Source organism: Nylanderia fulva, unplaced genomic scaffold (assembly GCF_048542155.1).
Source record: "Nylanderia fulva isolate GAGA-0341 unplaced genomic scaffold, ASM4854215v1 Scaffold13, whole genome shotgun sequence".
NCBI lineage: Eukaryota > Metazoa > Arthropoda > Insecta > Hymenoptera > Formicidae > Nylanderia > Nylanderia fulva.
Window position 1 is genome coordinate 2,446,534 of NW_028189518.1, and position 25,925 is coordinate 2,472,458.

A 25,925-nucleotide genomic window follows, 5' to 3' on the forward strand; every position below is an offset into this window, starting at 1 on the left:
TAGAGTTCTGTAATTATCCCACGTTTCTTGATAATTTACCGACAGTGGGGAGTATATAATTACATTTAGTACCGCTAGATGGCGCGTCGATTAATTTTCAGACGCTAGCAGAGACGATTCGTAACTTTGCACAGTTGCTTAGCAACCGGCGACGAACTCGGTCCTGTTCTGGAGTGCTGGTCCAGCAGTCGTCCTATATATTTCCTGAGTTTAAAGAAGATCGAAGATTTATTCGACAAGAAATAAGAAGGGAGGCAGAGATTAAAAGAGAGACGGGGAGAGTTTCCAGAAAGAAAGAGGAAATGATAAGAGGTAAGATTGCAAGAGAGAAAAGGTTATTAATAATAAAGGTTATTATTAATGAGAGATTAATACTCAATAGTAAGAGCTGGATAGTTCGAAAGACTACTGCTCACTCATATACTTCTTTTTTATTAAAAAGAAACATGTAATTAGGAAATAGCAAATGTTATTAATATAAAATGATACATGTAATAGAATGATTATAATTGAGTGATATATATGCGGGAGCAAGGACCTGCAAAAATTTGAGAATTTTGTTCGGCGCATTATATAAAATGGCGGACGACAAAGAAATGCGCGCGAGTATATATGAAAAAAAAATTCAATTTTTTTTAACAATAAATTGAAAAGTTCAGAGTTCAGCCAGAATTGAGATGTACATTTCCCGATTTTAACGCGCTTTACATATTTTCTCACTTTTATCATAAAATAATATATTTTTTTCATAAATGAGGAAAAGATGGAATATAAAATTGTTTTCACACTTATTTTTAGCACATATAAAAAGGCGCGTATTAATTATTGTATCAAAATTGTTGCTTCTCTTTCTACAATTAATAAAATTAATATCTTTCTACAAGTAATAAAATTAAATAAGCATATAAAACATAATTCTCTCTCTTTATTTTTTATTGTAAAGTTTAATTTGCATAAGTAATAAGAATAACGCTTTTGTTGCAATATAATATTATTCCCGCGAACAATTTAATGAATGAAGAGCAAAACGGATAACTCATTTTCCGCGTCGAAGCCCGAGTAAGACACACGCGCGTCTCTGAACTTTTGACACGCGTCTGCTACAATGCATTTATTGCATTCAATGTATATGTATATATACATCTTGAAGTTGAGTATAATATACACAAGAAGTTAGATATGGAGCGGGGGCGGTTTTGCTTATACGGCTGGAGGAGCGTGTATATTTTATATAAGTGGAGGCGGTGTTGATAGTGGCGTTGAAGAAGGGTACACACAAAGGTAAGAGTCGATGATGGAGAAATGGGTATATACGGAGGTGGCGTAGGTGCTAGGTAGAACTCGTGGCAGCTAGTGTTGCACAAAATATCACGAAGAGAGAGAGAGAGAGAGAGGAGAGACCGGGGGTGGAAGAGAAAGAGAGAAAATGTGTAAGGGGTGAAACGCGAGGTGGAAGAGGATGTGGAGGAACGGCGCGGGCGCTGATTGGTAGCAGAATCGATTAGCCAAGCCGAGCTAAACCTCCGGTACCGCGGCATGGTTCGGCGTGGCGACGCCGCGAATTTCCCGAATGGGGGTTTCCCGTTGGGGCGGACCTCGCCGAACCTCGTAGAACACCCTCTCGGCCCTCTTCTCCATGGCAACCCGACCAATTCGCCAACCGCCGGCAACCAAGACTGACCTACCGTGTGTTGCTCGGCTTATTTTTCTCTCCTATCTTGCCTCCACATATACCTCTTCCCTTTCCTCTTCCTCGTCCTTTTCCACCTCCTCCATCGCGCTGCAACTTCGTTCTTTGTGTCTCCGCGCCAGAGGACCTTTTGTCTTGTTTTTTTTTTCTCTCGGTTTCGTTTACGCACACGTAAGGGATAGGAGCGAGAGAGAATAACTGCAAAACCTTCCCTTCTTTTTCTTTTTTTTTTTTTTTTTTTTGATTTTTTCTTTGATTGCTTTTTCTGATTTTCCCTCTCTCTCTTCGATTAAATAGATGTATGTTTCTTTCGTATCACGATCAAGAAGGCAAACGTAAATGCATCGAGAAATGGGAACCACATTGATTTTGCCAACGACTGATACAACCCCGTCGGCACGTTTAATTAGAACATGGCGACTTTAATACAAGCGCACGACAACAAGAACAACAACAGCGCTCCCCCAATTTCCCGGATCGCGATTCTCGCGATTCTCATCTCTATTCCGTTGTGCCTTCTCCAGTTCCGTTATCACGCTAACGTCGAGAAACCGTGTTCTTCGATCTTTCGAGAGGGGGATGTAGGGAGGATCGCTTATCTACCTAATCTAACGCGTTCTACGCTAGGTGCCCGGACACACATCCCTCGTTTCGTCCACTCATCCATCACTGTCGTCGTCATCGTCATCATAGTCATCGTAGCTATTATTATTATTCGTCTCCATTCTCGAGACGAATCACGCCCGCTCGAACACACACACACACGCGCGAATCTTGTATACAGACACACACATACATATTACATACATGCACGACAGCCTCTCTTCGTCGCTCATTCTCCTCGCTAAGACTAAATTTTCTACACGCCTACGCTACACATGAAAACACCCTATCTACATGAGCGCCCTTCACGCTCACGACCCGTCCGGACCGATCCGGAAACTGCTGGATAATCATCGTTCCCCGTCGCGGTGCTGATTGCACGATCGGTCCCACGGGCCGCGCCGAGGGCCGCGCTAATCGCTTAAAATTACTCTAGGAATGCTTAGGGTCTCACTTACGAGTAGTATGGTACACATCTTAAGGAGTTACGCTTTCTTCGACACAAGGTACGCCTTTTTTTGCGGGGACGGACTGCCGACACGCGTTCAATCGATGAAGAAAATGCGTTGACTATCTTCGCAAAGGAAAAATCTCTTCCCGCGCTTTTCCGGAATTTTATACCGGATCTTATTTCATCTTTAATGCGTTTCTGGTTTTTAGAAACTTTTATATGTATTACGATATTCACGTTGTTTGAGAAAAAAGTAGTGATAAGCAATCAGCAATGAAGTAAAAGTTTGCATATTATCAATTTATGATTTACTTATAAATTGAAATTTCACTATTTATCCTGATCTAATGCGCTTATAATGAATATCATATGTTTAACAAATTCTCTTCTTTTATTTTATTTTATATAATTTATTCAAAATGTAATTCTGTATCACTATCTGTTTAAATGCTTTAAGTCTTTGTACTTTTAATTTTTTATTTAATTTAATTTCAATTTATGCATTGTGTTAAAGAAATTAGTTTTAAAATAAGAAAATGACAAAAAGTTAAACATGAAATTAAATAGATTTATATGAATCACAAATAAAAATATTTTCCTTAAATTCGTTAAATATTATGTTTTTAAATAATCTTCATTAACTATCGCATGCGACAGTTCAACCGATAGATCTTCAAATTATTTTGTTCCCAAGATTGATAATATTAAAGTATAATTTACGAACTTATCGGTAGATTTCGAATAAATTAATATCAAAAAGAGATTGAATGATAATTTTTTTTCTTTCTTGAGAAATCTACAATATGCACAACTTTTTCTATGAATATCTCAATGTTAAATAGACAGATTCAATGTTCTGATATATTCAACGTGTAATTATTTTCAAATTATATATCGTAGGACTCCTTTTTCTTTTTCGAGAAATTAGATTAGAATCAACTGTAATACGACAACCTTTGCTCCGAATTACATCACGCATTTACACATATGCTCCGTTTGATCAGAATCGAATTCGGTTTCGGCAATCCATCCTTTATATCGACATGGGTAGAGCAGCCACATATCTCAACGTGATTCTAAAAAGGATGGCGTAAAAGTTCGATTCTGATTGCGTGTGCCGTCGATTGATATGACTTAAACGTTGTACTTTTGTGATTATCGTCTACATATCTCACGATGACGGATGATGAAGGTGTACGGTAACGCGGTTTCGTTGTAAAATTACGTCAAAGGAACGAGCGCGAATCACGCTTAAGCGAACCACCGACCACATATGCTGATGAATACACGTGGCCGTATAAACGCTATATGCGCTCGATAATCGTTTCTCGCACGCTCGATTCGTTCCTATGTAGCGTCTCTACCCATTTCTCTCTCACGTAACAAATAAGTTAAAAGAATTTATGATACATGGGGTATTTTATTAGCCTTGGTTTGAATCGAACATGAGCGCATTCCGTGAATCAGCAAGGTCTCGTTTGAAATTGAGATACACTACTTGCGTAAACGTGAAGGGTGACGCGTTTTTTCTTTGATGTATACGTATATGTACACATGTCCGACTCAACCCAAACGCCGACAATGCTCGTGAAATTTTGTCGGCTCCTTGCATTTGTGTACGAGTTTTCCTTTTGGACCAAACGACTTCGCATACTTCAGTTTACCGTCGTGCGATCATTTATTATTTTGTTCTCGGAAATAAAATAATCTCGCAAATGCGCTCTCTTAGATAAAGAAACATGAAATGCATGACTAGATAAGAAGAAAAATGAATATTAAAGAACGAAAGATAATAAAGACATACAAGATTTTTCTAACAAAGTTTCGCTCAATTACGTGCTCTATATCATTCACTTAATTACTTAATATAATACTTGCAAATTATTAACAACTAATTTTCTTTGGTATAGACGTTTGGCTAGAAATTATTAGAATTTATTTCATTTATCTCACATTAAACGCATAAGAGTTTCGTATATCAGAAAATTTTCGAGGGATTCGCGCGCTTTTCTTAACAAAGAGTGACACAGTAAACGGTAAAAAGATTCATGCGAATTATCTCACGGACGCACACACCCTGTACTAACGTAATGCATTATATTGTATATGTACAACGTTCTTACAATAATATTTTTTTTGAGGCGCACCCCATCGGCCGCGGCGAATCAGAGTCTGTAAAATACTCATTACGTAAAATCGTCGCCTTTATATATAGGCGGTGCATAAATGATCACTGATTACGACGCGTTGCTTAGGTATTGCATCTTGAAAATTTTACGACAATATATTGCACACTCTATTGGAGCGACTGTATCGCACGGATTTAGATATTAAATCTGTCCAAACGCGTCTTAATGGTCAATGTTTCACACGGAAATATATTCCGCGCACACACATATCTTCCTTTATTTAAATACTTAACAGATAAATACAAAGAAACTTGCATTATATAAAATTTAAAAAAACTACTATGTTTATTTCATTGTCAAATGTTTGTGTCATAAGTAGCAGAAGAAAATTTCAGAACATAAATTTTGTTCCCACAAACTTTTTATCTTAAATCTTCTATTAAATAATTGTTTTAATAGAATTTGAATTTGTTGTTATTAGAGTTATCAAAAGTCTTATTTATAGAGTTTTCTAATAAAAAACGTATTATATCATTAATAAATCCTGTACACGCGTCGCCCCCCTGGATGTCTGTTACTTTTTTCTTACTATTTCGTGATTGTCGTTTACTACTTACGCGTCGATTATAAAGCTGTATCTACTTGTGGTCGACAACTTACGGTTGTACATAACTATTCATCAGTGTTGGTCGGTGCAAATAATGTATTTCCTTCGGGGTTTCGATATAAATAATCTACGAATTAGGCTTAAAAAAGAAAAAAAGGGAAACAAACTTGTGAAATCGCCTATGTTCGCATTTATTAAAAATATAATAATTGCTTTGAAAATTCGTGAAAAAAAGACAATAGCGACCATAAGCGAATATACGCGGAATGGACAGATTCGTGCAAATACCTGAAGCAATGTGCGATCCGAGCCTCCGGGGTTGGCCGGGGAGAAATAAGGGTGTAATTTACGATTACGCACGTCGTCATCGACAACGTGGCAGCAACGGCTCGTACTCTTTCGATAGAAATGTTTCAACGCGGCGTGCCCAGGGCACCCCAGTGCTCGGCGGCGGGTCATGCGTAATGCGGATAGGTGCCGAGATGAGGTGGCACATGTCCGGAGGCCGTATGATGGCCGGCATACAAGTTGGCCCCCGGGCTCGTCGACCAGTAGCTCGACGCCGATTGAAAGAGGCCACCGGGTACGGAAACCGAGACCGACGCCGCCGGCGGCGGCATCAGGTTCAGCTTGGCATGACCGTAACCGGACATGAACAACTCGCTTTGGTACTTGTACGCCGCCGGATCGGCCGCGGCCGGCTGCGTCGCGGCCGCCAACCCCTGGAAATCGAACTTGTACGCGTACCTCTTGCCGTGCACCTTCGTCATGATATTCTTGTCGTAATAATACCTGCAAGCAGACCGAGCCTCCGTTCTGATTTCCCTCCACGATGAGCAATATATAATCGAATCTATATATATTTCTAGAGATTAATATTTCCGCGAGCTCTTCTAAGCAAAAATTTAGCTTGATACAGAAAAAAATATAATGTTAAAAAAATTAATATATTTATGTGACGATAAACCAATATAATATATTGTCTCTCAAATGTTGCATTATATATACAAAAACATTCCGCGTTAAAAAAATACTGAATTTTAAGCTGAACATCTTCAACTTGGATGTTAAAAATGAGTCTATTCGCCTGTTCAGTAGTTCTTACACGGTGAACGAAGGGACGTCAAAAAGAGCAATCGCGTAATATAATCAGTGGATCTGATGGAAAAATAATAGCCGCGTCTACCATCGGTTTGACTGTCGGTGATTGAAATTTCTCCCCCGCGTTCGCCATCCCCTTCTCCCCCGAATCCCGACGACACCGACACATGCACGCGCGCATGGAACATCCGATCGTACATACATATATATACCGAATGAATTTACTTTCTCCCCGAAACTTCGTCAAAACATAAATGATGGCTCGTTAATGGCTTTTCCATTTGACGTTTGTAGAAAAAAATGCACCGCGTCGGGATCGTGAACGCGAACGTCCCGGCAGGAGAAACTCATGCAATCATCACCTCATCAGAGACTCACCTCAGAGCCCTCGACAATTTGTCGTAATTCATATTAGGCTTAGACTTCCTCTCGCCCCATCGTCTCGCCACCTCATCGGGATCGGTCAACTTGAATTCGCCGTTAGTTCCTTCCCAAGTGATGCACGCGGCATTACTCGAGTCCGACAGAAGCTCGAGTAGAAACTGCCAGAGTTGTATCTGACCGGAACCGGAGCTCGCGAGCCGACTGCTCGTCGCCCCGAACATTTGGTAAGGATCTGCTGACCACAATAAATTCAGTACTTTGTCACAATTCTCACAATATTGTATTATTATATTATTTAATTAACATATGTGATAAATATATGTATCTCGTAATTCTATTATATACACAGAGCAAATTTTCTCTAAGAATTTTCAGAAAATCATGATAATTGTGAGACAACATGGAAAAATTTTATAAGAGTTTTCTCTGATTAAATATTTACCACAAAAAATAAAATTTGCCATAAAAATATTAATACATACATAGCAAATTTTATTATGTACATAGTAAAATTAATCGAACATATTTTATATTTTATTGTGGTAGATATTAATATTTTTATTAAGTAGTGTAAGTATTGATCAAAGAAATTTTTCCAATATATCATATTGCCCCACGATTACCAAGATTTTCAGGGTAAATTCTAAGAAAAAATTTTCTCTGTATATGAGATCAAAAATATCGATGGAAATATAGTTTTTGTTCTTTATTCTGAGAATCTTTAGTAAAAGATTTTTATAAGGAATTTTTGTAATAACCATTTTGCGCAACAACAAATGAAAAATTCCTCGAAATTACAAATTGCAATAACAGAGATGAATTTGATTATTTTTGATCTTATTGTTGCTTCTCCCCTCTGTAATATTTCGTTGATTACGATTAAAGCATTTAGCGAAATATATAAATATGCGATTTGTGTACCGATAAACATTAATTTTTATATTGCAAGAGTGTAAACAATGAAATTTTTCACAGTTTCACGTAGAATATACCTATCCATTACACGGTTGTTTTTCAAGGGTCTCTGTATCGCCCTTTAAAAGCTTTACAATGCGTCATCACCGACGCTCAGACATGGAGGGCCCTACAGACGTACAAAAGAACATAATCGCAACCCTACAATAGAATAGAATTCATTTGGATCATAATAATTTCAATTTGAGAAACTATACTGACAGAGTGGCTTAAAGGGTGACGCGAGTGTCTTCTAAACCTTCAAAGTCGTACAATTCAATATATCGATTTTTATTGTCACGAGAAATGCAACGTGAGAGAAAATACAATAATTTATATAGAAAAACCGCAAACCATTATTTTCAAAACTTTATAATCAGAATTTTTATTCTCTAAAGTACTCTGAATGTAAAACGATAAAAAATGAAAACATGAATGAAATAAGTACATTAAAAATTATGTATTTTAGAATTATATAACATTTTATATTTTCTGTTTTGTTAATAAATACAAGTATAGAGGAAATATTTTTGTATTTACAGATGACGAGAAACTTTCCGGGAAATTTGCATTAACAATATCAATTTGAGAAACTATACTGACAGAGTGGCTTAAACTAATTTAACTCTAATTAATATGCGCGAGGTTGCCTCAATTTCGCGCGAAAGAAAAATGTAACAGACTTTATAAGGAAGAGGGTCAAAATGTCCCGATTTAATGACTTTCACGGTCTGAAAGAAGAGTCCCAGCACAAGAACTCGAAGATGGACCCCATAAAAATACAAGCCGAGCGATTATGAGAGAGGGGACAGACGCGGATGATGGGGACGGATTCCGAATTGCCGGACCTCAAAGGTCGTTTCGCCCGATGAATTCGCTGAATGCGTGCCGTAGTGATCGCCTTTCGATCGAACAGTAATTCACTTACAAGTTAATAATGGGAAGGGGCGCGGTACACCCATTTATCTGCCGAGAACGAGGGAACCGGCTGGGAGAAATACTGAGATGCGACTACGCCCAAGGATTCCAGGCTCTTTTCTCGTCGCGACTCGAGACTCTGAGGAATCGATGATGCGCAAAGTAACAGTGACCTTGTTTAACCATCATGTAAGTGAAGCCTTTCTTTTATTTTTTTATATTTAGACGATTTATAATTTATATTGTAATTCGGAATTTAATATTCTACGTATAATTTTATTGATAAAAAACGCTTGTAAAAAACGTTTATATCAAATGTCTATAAAACTAGAATTTTTGCAAATAGAAATTATGAGGCTTATGTAATGATATGATAATTATATTTATGCACACTGTTTATATAAAATTCAATTCCGAATTATATATATATATCATCTAAAATTTAAAAGACTATACTGCCAGTGTTACGTTCATGTAATACGTACATGAATGTTTTTTGAAATTTGAAAAATTTCATATTTTAAACAATTTATTAAACTGATACATATTCGAATTTATTAACTTTTATTTAATTAGCAAGTTTGCGAATAAAATTATTTATAATATAATATATTATGCATACCTATAATATACTATGCATAAATGTGGCACGAAAGTCTTGCTTCTATTTTTTTATATACAGTATAAATATGAAAAAACAGTTAATTCTTTAATTTAATAAATAATGATCAAATATATATAATAATATTTTTATTTATGATTTTGCGTCTCTTAATATTGGTTTATTCTTTTTATCGCTTTCAAACTTTCGTGAAATACTATAATAGTATTTTTACTGAACATAATTTAATAAACATTTTGTCACACATCTGATTTTCGGATGCGCGATATCGTAGATGAAATTGTAGATATAATAGGCTATATTTTGAGCAATATACGACACTTTCTATTAATATGTGATTTTCTTATCTTTGCAAATCAATTACTTATGTTATAATAATTTATCGAGAGTGACACCTTTCTTTGGAATCTATTTTGAATATTGAACTATATATGAGGGTAGCACTTTAACTTCTCAAAAATATCTACCTACTACATACCAGGCTGCCTGAGATGGCTGTGCGTGTCCAATGCTGTCTTTGATAAGCTGCTTCCATAGCCTGAAACACAATGTTTAACATGCATTTATTACTTTTCATTAAAATTTTATAAACTAAAACGTATATCTAACAAATTACGGAATAATGAAAGAAATAAAATTGTGCGCATTTTAAGATAAAATAGAGAATTATACAGTATAATTTATCGCATTCTTCATCGTGTGTGTGAAGCTAGTATATTATTTAACGGAAGACAATAAATAATTGAGAGTACTTTATTTTCAATATTTGTAAAATTTTTGATAGTTTAAACAAATAGTTCTAGCGATTAAAACAAAGCGATTAAAACAAAATGATTAAAGACAAATTGATATGTCAATTTCATGCAGCATATCACTTTGTCCTACGGCATTTTCCTTATTATTAGTAATCAGAATTAAACTTTATAGTGCTACATGAATTCTAAAAAGAATTATGTCTTCTAAGAACAACAAAATTAATAAATATTAAAATATAAAGCTATAAAATATAGATAATCGGATATCTACATTGAAAAACATTATTGATTTCAAATAAATATTTTTATTTAAATAGTACCATTGACACCATTTGTTTGATATTAATAATATTGATTTGTCGTAAAAAATACTTATTTGATATAAGAAATCCTTTTGCATAACAGATAAATATTTACTAGTTTCAAACAAATGTGTGAATGACACTACTGAAATAAATATTTATTTGAAATTAATAGTTTTTTTTTCAGTGCATATTTATAGATATTGAGATGAGACGCTAGTCAATTTTCAAGAATTATATTTATTCTGAAGTTATATTTTTTGAATTATTATGTTCGAAAGAATCCCTTTTGAGTTTTAATTAATTATTAATATTAAATCATGTATAGTATCGTGCGAATAGCTTCAGTGCCTCGATTATTACCGAAACGCCGCGAGTGCCAGGCAGTTTGAGCTGCGTTCCGCTGTGATTAATTAGTAAGCATAATTGTTTGTAACCTTTGTATTACAATATTTATTAATTGCATATCATTATTGTAACATTCATATGTAATTGTAACTGTTCGAATTGCATATTTCGCGAGAAATTCAATGCAAAATCTCTTGCCAATGGTCCTAACTTAATCTATTTTCTGCGCGCGCGAATGTGTTGCGATCCGTGGATACATATTTATCATTAATTCTAGCTCACATATTTACATTATGTATATGTGAAATAATAAGATTATTCTAATATATGTATTATATTTGTTCACAGATAATGTGCGCGAAATACGCGTGCGATTCACGCGTCGTGTCGGGAGTGCCGTGTAAAGTGTCGCGCGTCGAGAGTGCCGTGTAAAATTTCGCGTTTCGGGAATGCCGTGTAAAGTGTCGGGCGATCGTAATTATTTGTATTTTCGCGAGTGTCATGAGTGCTTCGATGGACCAAGAGAGGAGGAGGAGGCTCGGGGAGGCATCGGGCGACAGTGGAGCAACTGTGAGGTATGCAAAATAAAAATAAAAAAATTTACGCACGCACACACACACACACACACACACACACATGTATATACATAATTTGAATATTTTGTTTTCAGATCAATGTGCTGTGAACTATTGTACAACCCCGCTACTGCCAGCATCGGTGAGTGAAAAATGGGTTTTTTATACCATTTCTATAGCGGTAACAGGAGTGTATAAAGCGTCTCATTTCGTGGAAATTCATAAATAATTGAGTTCTATATTTTCAATAGTTACAGAATTTTTGATAATTCAACAAATAGTTTTTGCGATTAAACAAAAAAAATACCTAAGAAATTGATATGTCAATTTCACGCAACTTTGTCCTACGACATTTTCCTTATCAATAATTGTTCAAACTTAAAAGATTTATAGTTCTACAAGATTTCTGAGAAAAGTTCTGTCTTCTAAAAATAAAAAATATTAATTAAAACTGAGTAAACACGAGCAAATCTCTTGAACATTTTGAAGTAAAACGCCGCATGATTTTCGACAATTTTGCTTATTAGGAAATAATTCTGAAAATAGTTCTGAGCATGCTTTTTTTAAAGAGTTCTGATGGAAATAATTAAAACTTTTTTATAGAAATAAAATAAATAATTCGCAAACTTTTTAAACAATTATTTTATAACTATATTTATAATCTTCCACGAAATGATATGCTAGTTTCACACACACTTCTCCATCATCTACGAATTTTTTGAGACATTATGTCTCATAATTATTATCTATTGAAAGAGAGACAGCAAATGATTTCCGAGCGTTGACGATATGTATATAAGGTGGAGAGAGAAAATTCTGATCGCGGGAGACGAAAGTCATCGGTCCGATTGCCGAAGATGAAAAAGCACAAACTCGGTCGAGCGTTAGAATCCGTTAGAGAGGATTTCCGTGTAGGCAAACACACGGGGCTGAGTGCTACGTGTACGTTTTCTCTCTCCCCGTTCTCGTTTCGTCACCGTCGTCCCATAGCGTAGGCCTCCTCTCCTTGCCTTATCGTATGAATTCCCTTTCCTCGTGCGAGGCCCGACGGTCACGTTCACGTACGGACGTGTGCAATCTGTTTAAGGGCACAATGCCCCTTAATTTCGGCTCGTTATACGCCCGAAGGCGATAGTCCGCAAAGGTCAGTCGACTGGCTCTTCGAAAACTCATGGAATTGCAATTGTTTCTAAATTGGCTCGAAGACTACTTACGCATTATTACATTAGCACGCCTGAACGCGCATTTTATTTATATTTTCTCAACTTTATTCTTTTTATCTGTAATTCAATCATTTTTCGATATTAAAATCATTAGTTGAAACGGCTTTATTAATTACTTATATGCTGCTTTATTTCTTTTGTGAATTATATTGCGTTATATTGCAAATATTTCATGTGCCACTCTTTATATGTCAAGTGTATATAAAATTGCACATATATTAAGCTACTTAAAGAGATAATTTTCTCTTAGAATTTACCCTGAAAATCATATCCTAGCAATTGTGAGACAATTGTAGTCTTGGAAGAATTTTATAAGAATTTCTCTGATTAATATTTACTTATTTACCACAATAAAAATATTAATATCTTATTGTGGTAAATATTAATCAGCGAAATTCTTATAAAAGTCTTTCAATATCATATTGTCCCACGATTACCATAATTTTCAGGGTAAATTCTAAAAGAAAATTCTCTCTGTGTACACTAAAAAAATTGTTAACTCGACTAAACCTTTTAACCAAATATTATTTCGTTAGTTGAACCTATAAAAATATTTAAATTAAAATGTAACATATTAAATCTAACAAAACGTATATTTGACTTAAATACTAATATATATGTTCTTTAATTAACAAAATAGTAATTTAGTTGAAAGATTTAGTCAAGTTAACAAATTTTTTTCCCCAGTGTATATAACATCCTGAAAAGAATACATCATCACGTAAGTACACATCGCATAAACTCTAACTTTACAAAAAAATTATAAATTCTTCTTTCTTTCTTTCTCCACGAATTCTTTTTTCTCCACGAATTCTCCGATCAATTTAAAGTCGATTTTTTGTCAATAGTTAAAAGATTTTGAGAGATACCAATATTTTTCATTTATAAAGATTTGAAAAAATAAGGGACTTTTATGGCATTAAATTTCCAACAATTTTTAGGGTATTAAACATAAACAGATCAGATTTCAATTTTTGTAACAGTGAGTAAAGTTGAACAAAAAATATATTATCTCAGATAAAATTAGCTTTATTTCAGATTAGAAATTTAAAAAATTCTCAATTGCAAAATTTTCTGATCAATCTATAAATTGTAAAATGCATTCTCTCTATTCTATTCTCGCCAATATCGATAATAATTTGCGAGGATCAATACAATCGAGATCCCCCGCAGCGACAACACTTTCGACACGCCGTCGCGTCGGAATGTAGCGAGCCCCATGGGGCAGATGCTACCTTTAAATAGCAGTCGGTGTCCGCTGTGTTAAACAATCTGATTTTGCCTCTGATTGGGAAGCGGGTTCGGCCTTGGACGAGGGTTTTGGGCTGAGGGGACCAGACCTTTTCTCTCTCTCTCTCTCTCTCTCTCTACGGGTCGTATAGGGTCCGCCGCAATCAGTGTAGCCGCGGGGCTACGAGCCGTCGCCCACGTTCGTTTTTCTAACGCAAGCTCCGTGATCGAGAACCCATCGACAGTGTGTATAGCGGATGTCACTGACGATAACACGATCAGATTTTCGGCGTAGATTACAGGCAGCGTGAACTCCGTTGAATTACATGAACCTGTCAATCGTCACTATTTCTGACAGAAAGTTATACCTATGAAATCTCTCACAACTATCAAATTATATTTTTTCTCCACGAATTCTCCGATCAATTTAAAGTCGATTTTTTGTCAATAGTTAAAAGATTTTGAGAGATACCAATAGTTTTCATTTATAAAGATTTGAAAAAATAAGGGATTTTTATGGCATTAAATTTCCAACAATTTTTAGGGTATTAAGCATAAACAGATCAGATTTCAATTTTTGTAACAGTGAGTAAAGTTGAACAAAGAATATATTATCTCAGATAAAATTAGCTTTATTTCAGATTAGAAATTTAAAAAATTCTCAATTGCAAAATTTTCTGATCAATATTTTGTTTTGAAACATTCAATTTTTAATTAGTTTATTGCATAAGAAAACAAAATACTCGTTTCAGAAATATTCAATAATTTTTCTTGAGTAATATTATATAACTTAAATAAAATTATAATTTTTACTATAGTATTTTGTATAAAACAATTTTTGAATAAACAAATATATATTTTTTAAATAATACATGGAAAGTATTTTCTCTTAAAATTTAAAGTCTAAAAATTTACCCCAAAAATCATGATAATCGTAGGACAATATGGTATTGGAAGAATTTTAATAACAATTTCTTTGATTAATATTTACCACAATAAGATATAATATTTTTTATCGTAGTAAATATTAATCAGAAAAAACTTTTATAAAATTCTTCGAATACCATATTGTTCCATGATTTTCAGAGTAAATTCTATTAGAAAATTCTCTCTGTATAGCAATCATATATTGAAAAAAACTACAATATTAATCAGAGAGTAAATTATTTACTCTACAATAAAATATTTTGAAAATGCAGAGAATGCTTTGCAAAACAATTGGGAAACTAATATACAAAAGATACATAAGCAATTATTTGAATCACTCATACGCATCGCTAAAAATAAGAAAAGTGAGCCATGAGAAATTCTTTTAAGCATTGTTTTTATAGATCGATTTTGCGTATTGGACCTGTATGATTCGTCTAACGTCACCTCGAATCGACGAACGTGCACCCATTGTCGCGAGTATATCTGCGCATTCACGAGCAATTACGTGGGGCGGGGTAATCCCGTTAGGCGGCATGCAGCTTCCTCGAGGGAGGATCAAAGAACCCGTCGTCATTCCGTGCTGCTGCACTCTTTGGTAGCCTCGGACGCGCACAATGCCATTCGGCGTCGCGACGCCGAAAAGAAGGGAGAATCTCGGCGCCCCCGACTTGGAGAAACTTTGGGCACGTTCCAACAAACACACCGACGCGCCCGAGTCCTCTCGTTTGTTTCAATCGTTTCCCCGTATATATAGTATCCGCCACGCTAATTTCGAAATGTTGCCGAACCCAGACTGGCATCCAAATTGCTTTGGGATTTTTATAAACCGTGTCTTCTCGATACGGATAAAAATAGAATGTAAATGGTACGTTTCGCGAAATAAAGTTTTGTCGGTGTTTACTTCAATACGTTGAAAGTGGAGCAATGTCATTTTTTTATTATCAAAATTAAAGAAAGGAAACATTTACAATCTAGGATGACTAATTTAAATTTCATTGTTGAAATCTTATTATACATATGCATAAATCTCCCTCTCTCTTTTACGGTTTAAATTTTCGTAACTTATTAAGACAAATAATTAGAACAATTCCGATTTGTGTTAAAAATATTTTCATTCATGGCTTTTATTCATTCTAGACGGGCAATTCGTTGAATTATGTATATGTTAGAGATCTATTGTCTTAAATGGTACTGACTCATACCCAGTCGTTTCGGCTGGCGGGCCTATTTCGGACATAAATCATATGTTGCCGAGAACGCGGTGCGTAATAATGAGCAAGCGAGCGTAAAACACGCTAAGCCTTGACCATAGAGAGCGAAGAGAAAGCGAGTTGTAAGAGAGCTACGTGTTAGATAAAAGAGACTACACCTATGTAGGTGCAGGGGTTAAAAATCAGGGGAAGTATTTTATTTTTCACGTCGTTCCTGCCGACGTTCCGCTACGCTCGTCGGAAATGTGCTGTGGAATGCGAACATTTTTTTGTGCCGTTTCGTGTACCAATGCGAGATCGCGTGTATTATACAGAGATCTTGTTATGTATGCGATAAAAGATATTTTCGTAAAGCAAGCAAAATCGAAAGCACACACGAAGGAAACGAACGATAAAGTAGTATAAATCAGTTTCGCAGAAAATAGAATTAAAACTTTTCTTATTTATACATAATGAATTTAATAAGCAATAATTTTTATAAAGACCATTTTATATAGGTAGTAAACATGAATGTAGTCGAATTTAAGTAAGAAGCAAATCACAGCAAATATTCTTAGAAAAAAATGATTTTTACGAAGAAAATTCTTGAAAATGCTCTCTCTCTCTTTGAAAAATATTTAAAATTTTAAAATTTTAATTTAGTTTATTATATAGCAATTCTAACAGTTCAAAGATTTCATATCTTCTTCTTAATAACGTCCTTGATTGTAAAATGAAAATGCTAATTATAATCCACATCACATAAATATCACAAATGTTCGTGACACACGTGACACACAAAAATTTCTAAAGTATCCCGTAAAGTATCGACTATCTGTCCGGTAAATTGCTTTCTAAAAAGCGGAAGTCGCAGTTGTTGAATGAGGCTTTCTCGAGAAGTTAGACGTGCAGGCGATTCGTGCCCTGTGATGGAGGTAACATGTTTTTGTTCGTCAGATAAGGGCAGGCGTAGCAAAAGTTATTTGTAAGAGCGAACTGCGTAGCGCGGAAGAAAATTAATCGTTTCCTAATTATCGCATAGCGTGAATATAGCACCGGGTCGGTAGGAAAAAAAGATTCTTGTCTTCGACTCAAGTTCCCTCGCACGATACAAGCGACCAAGTATTGTTTAGAGCGTAATCATTTTTCGCGTATTCACGCGAGCTGCTTGCGCAATCTCTCAAACACTCAGCAGAAATTCTTATCACCGCTATAAAAAAAAGGCGTGTACATTTATAAAACATAAAAAAGGGTATATATTAAACGTGTGTGTATAAGATATGAGAATATCTTAATATACAAATTGTTCCCCCATTGTCGAATGTCTGGTATCATTACATAATATCTCGCAAAAAAATTTAAAGATTGATTTCTCTATTTTTATTCTTTGAAACTTAGATTCTGAGAAACTTCCTCAGCTTCAATTATTTATAACTTTAAATAATCTCATCTGTTAATATATTTTCATGAATTTTAAATTGATAAAAGAATTAATAGATAAAAAGTGGCTAAAATAAATCTGGAAAATCCTGTAAGGTATTCTTCATTTAGAATGACTATGAGAGGCTCTCAATTTTAATTATCTTCCTTTTATCAGTTAATTTCACGCACTTGAATCAAAATTCGATTTGACATTTACGAACGGATGTTTCGAGTCACGAGGTTTCTCGGTAAAATCAGCTACTTTTTGCGCGTGTGTAGATGATAGACGTTCGATTGCACACGGTTAAAGTGGAAACGCAATCCCTGCACCCCAACAAGGAATCAGAGATGAATGCGAGCCGATATGGGGGAGAGTCCCGAATGCAGGCAGCCATGCGTAAACGTGTCACGCATAGGCACGTGCCCGTGTATGTACTACCGAAAGACATAATGCGAACTGCGACAGCGACTCCGACAACGGTGTCCCGCAACCCCTGCAATATGCTACGGACGTTTCTGCTGTGCGATTCCAATTTACCCGGTCTTGTATGCCAAGAAAGAATAACAGTCCGACCAAGACAGCGTATGCCTATCGATGCATTTTTTCGAGACGCGAAAAGATCACGACTCGCGATTAGCCACATCAACAATCAGATATAAAATTTTTTATTTTATTATCAAACTTATTATTATAAGTACACTTGCAAATTTATATCGGAATCTTACTGAATTGTTCTAATTTTTTATGCTCACTGTTATAATTTAATTATTTTTTTGAATTACAATTTTATATATCCTATCATAATATTTTATGTATATATTGTATATTAAAAAAAATATACATAGAAAAAGACGCGAATGCTCAATGAATATTTCAAGTAGCGTTAAAATGTGAATCGCATCATATCCGATCGACACCCCTGTTGTCTTCCGAGAGAAATGGAGAGAGAAAGAGAGCCCTGCTTACCCTTCTTCATTTTTCTTGTCGTAAATCTGGCGGCGCGAATGCGCTGGTCACGCGCCGTTTCCCAGTGACTTGTTGCCTACGATCCGTGTCCCCCAGGACTTCGGTCTCGTGACCCCGCGGGGTCCATGGACGAGCGGAACCCGTGCCAGCAAGATCCGGTGGCCTGCTCTTCCTGGCCCGGGTTCCGGTCGCTCCCTCTCTATAGATACGTTTTAGAATCTATGATTCGGAAATTCTCACGAATTCAAAGCTTATTCTCGAACGAGTTCCCAATCCTGATTTTATCGACATGACGATTACTTCAATATGTAATTAATTAATTTTGTTTCCTATAAAAATCGTAAACGTTTTCTATACATTAATAAAAAATTAATTATTCTCGCGATATAATCAAGAATAATCTATTAATTTCCAAAGATAGGATGTAATATATTTCAGAATATAAATTTGCGAGCCTTTATTAAAATTGCATAAAATATAATTTATTTAACAGATCACCCAATTATCGAATTAAGACTTATGAAAAATCAATTAATAATCTATTTATACAAAATAAAGTTATTAGATTTGTGACCGAGATGTTAACAGTGTCAATATATTTTTTTTCAAATCGTACAATGTTTTAATTTTCACTACGTGTTATGGCGTTTCGAAATAATTCCTTGAAAAGATTTTCAAATTTAACTCATCAAATTTCTAAAAAAAAAAGACTGAAGAGCCGGAAAGATTAGATAATCTGTAGAGATATTTTGAACTTTGCATTATTGGGATATCTCCTGATTTTACGTTCTAGCGTCAATCACTCCGTACATATTTTAAGGGAGGCAAATTCAGATCGGGACGAAGGGGAGATAGTTACCTATACCTATGGTGTCGAGGATAGTCACGCCATACGCGATCGGGCGCGTGAGCGAATTGCCAAGGCACGCGCCGCTCGGGAGTACGTAATTATCATAGGGTTGCCCTCAGACACATACACGTAACGCAGGGGGTCGAAAGTCGATCGACTCAGGTCAGAAAGTCACGCGAGGCACACTGGGGAACAGAAGGGCAACAACGGAGTAGGTGGGAGGAGAAAGAGAGAGTGCTTTTATTGTTCTACCAGTCGTCTTAAAGTCGCTTTTCCTGACCAGTGGGCAGATCGCTGAAACCACCCTGCTTGGTGGTCGATAAATGCGACGTGACATCTCTTGATGCGCGAGCGCGCCCCACAACGATCTCGAAATCTCTCGAATCAACCTGCTTTATACTTTTTTTATAAGTTGTCACGTAATAAAATGAGCTACACTCGTTAAAATGAATTTCTAAGCGCTTTTGTTGAATTGTAACCGAAGTAATTTTTTTACATTATTTATTATAAAGAAAAATGCTTATAACGCTAAGCTTATGTAATCATCTCTATTGCGTTTAAGAGTTTAAACATTCGCGTAAGAGGAAATGACACAGATACAATTTAGCGATATTTAGCGTTATCTCTTTCAAGAAAATATAAGAGTCAAATTTAAGAATTTAAATTAAAATTTAAGGATTTTCGATTATACAACATTAATCTGTCATTTTTTTCTCTATGAAATAGAAGAAAAATCATTAGAATTCAATTGACCTGACGCCCGACGCGAGACTTTTTATGCCAAGATATAGCATAAATCAAATATAGTGAGTCGCATTTAGATGTTATCATTAAGAAATTTGCTCAAATACTGCAAAAGTTTAAATTGATAACGTCTGTGAAGGCGTTATTAAGGATAATTAAATCTTCTAAAGTGAGTAATTCAGACGAGAAAATTTTTTTTAAACTACTTTGACTTTTAATCGAATCGCGTGGAATAGTATAACATTTTGATGTGCATTTTGGTACGAAAAGGTTATATGAACATGACCTGCTTCGAAACATGAAACAACTTTGGGTCATCAAGCACGCGAACAACATTAATGGGCATACTCGAATTACCCGGTTCCGCAGATATATCTCTAATGTGTTAATTCACGGGTGTCAGTTCATCATTGTCCTTGCAGGATATTACGGATGTTGGAATATCGCGAGCATAAACGAGGAAATAATTTGCATTAGAACGCATGGTTTAGAGAACAAATTTACATTTCTTCGATTTTCTCACATAGTCTTATTATTAATAGCTATTTTCGTATAAAATTTTTTTAAAGCATTTTTATAACATTTTTAGATAGCAGGGATTAAAGAGTTCATATAATACACATATATTATATCAAATATATTTCTCAAAGTTAAAATAATTTAAAGCTATATACTTTAACTAGCTCTGTGAATATACAATATAAAAAAAATATTATTTAAATGTCAAGTATTTGAAATGAAATTATTTGTTTTGACAAAAATTTTATATCTTGACGAATATCGATAAAATAAAAACTTATGAGTTAAATATATTTTCACATACATATGTATACGTAATATCATTTACCATAAATAGACATTTAGATGACTCGCGAACTCTTAACTTCTTCTATTCTTTGTAATCTATTTATCGAAAAAATATACGGTCTAATCTGAGCTACTGTAGGAAGAGACAAGCTTGTAATTTCAATTTCATGCGGTCTGGAGAACCGCAAAGTGCCCTCGGGTCAACGCGCGTCACGTCAAGTAATTTCATGAATCTCGGTGGTGACGACGATGTCGCTCCCTTTCGCGTCGCGGCGCAAAGCGCAAACCGAGTCAAAGGCAACCCCCGTGCCTGTCAAGATCAGAGGACGGTGCTGGAGCACGCTATTCGAAAATGCCCCGAAGCTGGCTCACGCCGTGTGCTAAAACGATTCGTGCGTACGTCGCGAGAAACACCTGAAAATTAAACTTTCAGAGGACGCGAGGAAAGAATTAAACATTTTTCTCTCCACGAAAATCTTATCTCTTCAAAAACAAATTTAATTTGCAGAATTCTAAATATATTATATAATACAACTAAAACAATTCTATTATCAATTTTACACATTTTCAAATAATTTCATCAAACTTTGAGATAAAGTGCTCCAAGATAAAGATCAAAGAGAGACCAAATTTCATTTTCGCATTATCCTATAAGTTATAATAGTAAAAGATAATAGGTAAAAGATTTTCGATCATGTTTTCCGATAAATTGATAGCTAATTTAATTAAAAGCATAAAGGAATAATAAACGGCACAGGTCTGTCATAATTTTTCTCCATATAAAATATCTCCCAGAATAATTACGGAACCTTATTGTAGAATATTCATTCTTAATTTAAAATATATCGTTCAGAGATAACAATTGAAGATTATAGTGCAAAGTCGTCTGGTTAAATCTATTTGTAATCTGCTATACGTTTGTCACATATAACAATGCTACATATACATATATATGTTGCATGAAATTACGTTTAAAGCCTGGTGCTAAGAGATATGTGACACGGCAGGCTGCGTGGATCCTGAATACAATCTCGAATTAATACGGGCAAGGTGGAGACCGATGTTCACACGCATTCACACGCGTTTGAAGGCGGGACCTATAACGTCCTGTCGCGACGCGAAGGTGATCTCGAACACCGTCATCACGGTCGTTGTAACCTGGTTGGCGCGGCCAGAAGCCGTTTATAACAAAGATGCCCGCGGGCAGGGTTCTGTGATCTCCGCGAGATGATTGTGCCAGCGTCGGTGTTGGCGTCCACACAGGGTGGGGTCTGCTCTTCGGCGTTACCACCGTGTGGGCAGGCGTCTCTACACAGCCTCCGGGGTTTGCTCTCTCTCTACCTCACCCTCTCTCAACCCCCCTCTCTCTCTCTCTCTTTCGTTCATTCGCTCTCCGCCGACGACAAAGGGGCCGCGGTTCAACGCGCCACAAAGCACCGGGACGCCACCTATACCCACACAGATATCCACACGGACACCCACACGTTTGCATCTTCCACGCGTTTGCACGCACAAAGCTTGCCCGAACAAGAACGGGGCGTCGCGACGCGTGAAGTTGCACCCAGCGGCGCCTCGACCCACCCTCTACGTATATGTAGCGTCTAGCGAACCGAGGAGAAAGAAAACCCCCACTCGGTTTTTAGAGAGGGAGTTTTTGCGAGAGGAACACAATACATGACAAGCGAAACGGGTCGCGAAATTTTAGAGAACCGTCTTGGGTGATCACTCGATCTGCGATGATGGGAATTTAGTTGAAGAAAAAAAACACGAAAGATCCAACCATTGATTATTATTATTATCAGTCGGTGGCGATTTAACACGGGGTTGAAAGATTGTTTTGTTAAAATACGAAATTCTCGGTGAAATCTAATGCGATGATATAACAAAATGTGGAAGAAAGAAACTATATATTTTGTGCTTAATATTTTTATATTAGTAGTATCAAGATTTTTTTTTTCAAGAGAAAGAAATAAGAGGTGTATTTCAAAATATTTTATATAGAACCACATATTTCTTTTTAAATATTCTATGGATATTGTTTAAATTCCTATATTATCTGCTTATTTACATTTTTGTTTTTCACAGAAAATAATGATGGGATTTTTGTACAGATAAACATATTTTTTTTCTTGATACTACATATATAAATACTATATAAAATAGCTTTATATCTAAAGTATAAACTTCAGAGATGAGACTCACCTTGACCAGGTGCCGGCGACGTGGCGTGACTCCAGCCTCCCTTGTAAGAGCTGCCAGCATCTGAAATTCGAAAAATCATTTTTGGATTATTTCTCTTTCTCTCTCTTTCAATCGGTGAAAATACAAAATTCTCGATTTGCCGCAACACGCGCATTAGAAATCTACCGCTTATCGATCCGCGCAACCGGCAGGTACTTCGTGATCCAGCCGGACCAATCGCGATTACACTTTTTGAGGTCACGTCGGTAGCGGGAGCGTATATCGTCCGCAATTACCGGTTAATCGGTTCGAGGAATCGCGAGAAGCCGTAAAGTATATCTGATCAGACGAGCGTAAGCGTTTCGAGGTGGCTCTGGCGAGGAAAAAACGCGGTTCTTCTATACTTCACGAAATCTTTACGACACTTTAACGCTTCCAGCAGTTTTTCCATGAACGCGATATATTTTGCGCGAATACTTTTATCGTTTTTTAAATCTATTCTCGGCATATATATCTACGCTTTTTGCGCTTAAAAATTGCAAAGTTTTCGACTACTGCGTTAAAATCTTAATCGCGCGTTTTAATATTTTATAAAATATATATTTTTTAAAAAATGTATGTCAGATGAATATGTGTCAGATAGTGGCAAAAAAAATACAGAGTATGTGATAAACAGTCCATATTTTCTCTTATTTAAAATTGAACATATATTATTTTTATTCTGTTAATTTATAAACTGCAAGCATTAGAGATGAAATAGTATTTATGAGTTAAATTACACATCAATTTCTATAAAAAATTTATGGTTGAAAAACGAGACTAGAAAAATAGATGCCTAAAATAATATATATAATCCTCTGTTTATTCATTGACATAATTAAATATACTGTCTCAGATAAATCTGAGAATGAGTCATAAAATTACAAATTAATATTTTCGAATTACTTCTGTATTAACTGTGCAAATAATTCAATACAAGCATGAATACATTTCTATCGTTACGAAAGAAGATTCTTCTTGTACTGTATTAAATACTTCAAATGTGATTTATTGTTACAAAAACATTCTTCTTTTTATAATCGAAATATTTTTTAATTTTCTTGAAAAAGTCTATCTTTATCCTTAATTTTTCCCTCTTTCGAATATATTTGATCGATGATTCGACCGATCGACCGATACGGTCGCTCGAATAATATCCGAGCAAGATGGACAAATGTCAGTTAGACAAATAGGGAATTATTTGTAACACGTGTGCACGGGAGATGTTCGCGCGGCAGCGACGGCGACGTTATATATTCGCCGTGAGCAACACGAGTTCTCTCGAGAGTTCCCGTACGCGCGATCGTCAGTAGCGTGTTTGCGAACAGATATATTTTCATTTGGCAGTTATTGGCACGAGGGTCGACCCTCGTGTGTACATACGTAGGTACGTCACATCGCGCGGCAGAAACTTCGACTTTCCGGAGCAAACAGTACGACCTGCGGTACGCCCGCCTCGATCTTTCGTCTTTACTGCCCCCTTCATTTGATCTGGAGACCCGGAGTCCATTAATGGAGCCTCGGATTTCACGTTTTCTCGAGTACCGAGGGGTGCGCCGATCATTCGGTAATACGTGTCGGTTTTCCTTGGGATTTTCGTGAAACGCGACGTTACAAGATACGGGTTTTATCGGAAAATCCTAACAAGTACAAGAATTTCGACGAATTTGCTAGTAAGATTGCAAATAAAATTGATACTAATCATAAAACGATTAAGTTAAGATAGTGTTGATATATATATAGTAAAGAAATTGATATGCACGCATGCAAGATAAATATTTTTATTTACAAATTCATTCTTTCAACACAACCATGATTTATGATTAAAAGAAATTTGGAAGATGCAAATGCACAGAATAAAAATTGAAGTATTTTACATAATAAAAATATACGTAAACATATCGATCTTATATACGAAATTTCAAAATTAATACTAATCATAAAACGATTAAGTTAAGATAGTGTTAATATATATAGTAAAGAAATTGATATGCACGCATGCAAGATAAATATTTTTATTTATAAATTCATTCTTTCAACACAACCATGATTTATGATTAAAAGAAATTTGGAAGACGCAAATGCACAGAATAAAAATTAAAGTATTTTACATAATAAAAATATACGTAAACATATCGATCTTATACGAAATTTCATTGTAACAGTATATTTTTTTATAATTGCCTTAGAATAATTAATCAATGGTTGTTTTTCTCTTACACTCACATGAGCCACGTTATCACTGATAATCGTTTTACGACATTAAACTATCATAACTATCATTAGCTCTATATCGCATATCAGTTTTCGTTCCTTATAATGGTTTTTATATTATTTTACAGCAATCGATTATTATATTTAAAGGATTCGACAAAAATATTTAATTCTTTAAATTAACAATGCTTGATAAATAATACTTTTGTGGATGAAATAAAAGTAAAAGCTTTTTAAACTAAACACATATTAGATTCTTAAATTACTTCTTGATAGAACAGTAAACTAATTGTTTAAAATATATATTTCAAAATCAATTTCTTGTCGTACAAAGGATTAAGACTCATATCTATCGCGGACAAGTACCCAGAGACACGCGCGTTTATCATCGATCCACGCATAAATTGTAGTATATTACCAGCTTTTTCCTGTGTCTGATTAAATTAAACCCTTGCACCTGCTTCTGAAAATATGTTTGCATAATTAAATGACATAGATCCCTATTTTCCACATAAAAAAAATTAGATTCGTATAGCATATAAAATCTAAGGATCATAAAAGATCCTTTCTATTTCTCATTATTCGAGTGCACGAAAAGATTTTCAGAATCACGCATACGTATAGTTCGCGACCGACACATTCCGAGGGTGAAAAAAATTCGCAGGTGGTACCAGGTAAGGACACGCGTG

The 25,925-nt window shown here is 35.4% G+C and overlaps 1 protein-coding gene and 1 long non-coding RNA gene across 5 annotated transcripts in view; one reads left to right on the forward strand and one right to left on the reverse strand.

The window, feature by feature from the left end:
* The first annotated feature begins 121 nt into the window (after positions 1–121).
* Positions 122–11,581, forward strand: LOC114932429 (uncharacterized). Its single transcript, XR_003819892.2, has 4 exons — positions 122–312; positions 8,462–9,026; positions 11,213–11,439; positions 11,535–11,581. It is a non-coding gene; the product is annotated as an uncharacterized LOC114932429 (long non-coding RNA).
* The window catches only part of Ets65A (DNA-binding protein D-ETS-3), a 54,270-nt gene continuing 30,398 nt past the window's right edge, over positions 2,054–25,925 (reverse strand). For 3 of the 4 annotated variants that reach the window (XM_029304620.2, XM_029304619.2, XM_029304618.2), the window contains 4 exons: positions 23,005–23,064; positions 9,938–9,997; positions 6,960–7,200; positions 2,054–6,272 (listed from right to left, as the gene is read on the reverse strand). In XM_029304620.2, the coding sequence (XP_029160453.1) occupies positions 5,936–6,272; positions 6,960–7,200; positions 9,938–9,997; positions 23,005–23,064 (698 nt within the window). In that variant the 3' untranslated portion in view covers positions 2,054–5,935. The remainder of the gene's footprint in view (positions 6,273–6,959; positions 7,201–9,937; positions 9,998–23,004; positions 23,065–25,925) is intronic. The other variant, XM_029304621.2, reaches the window with a different exon arrangement.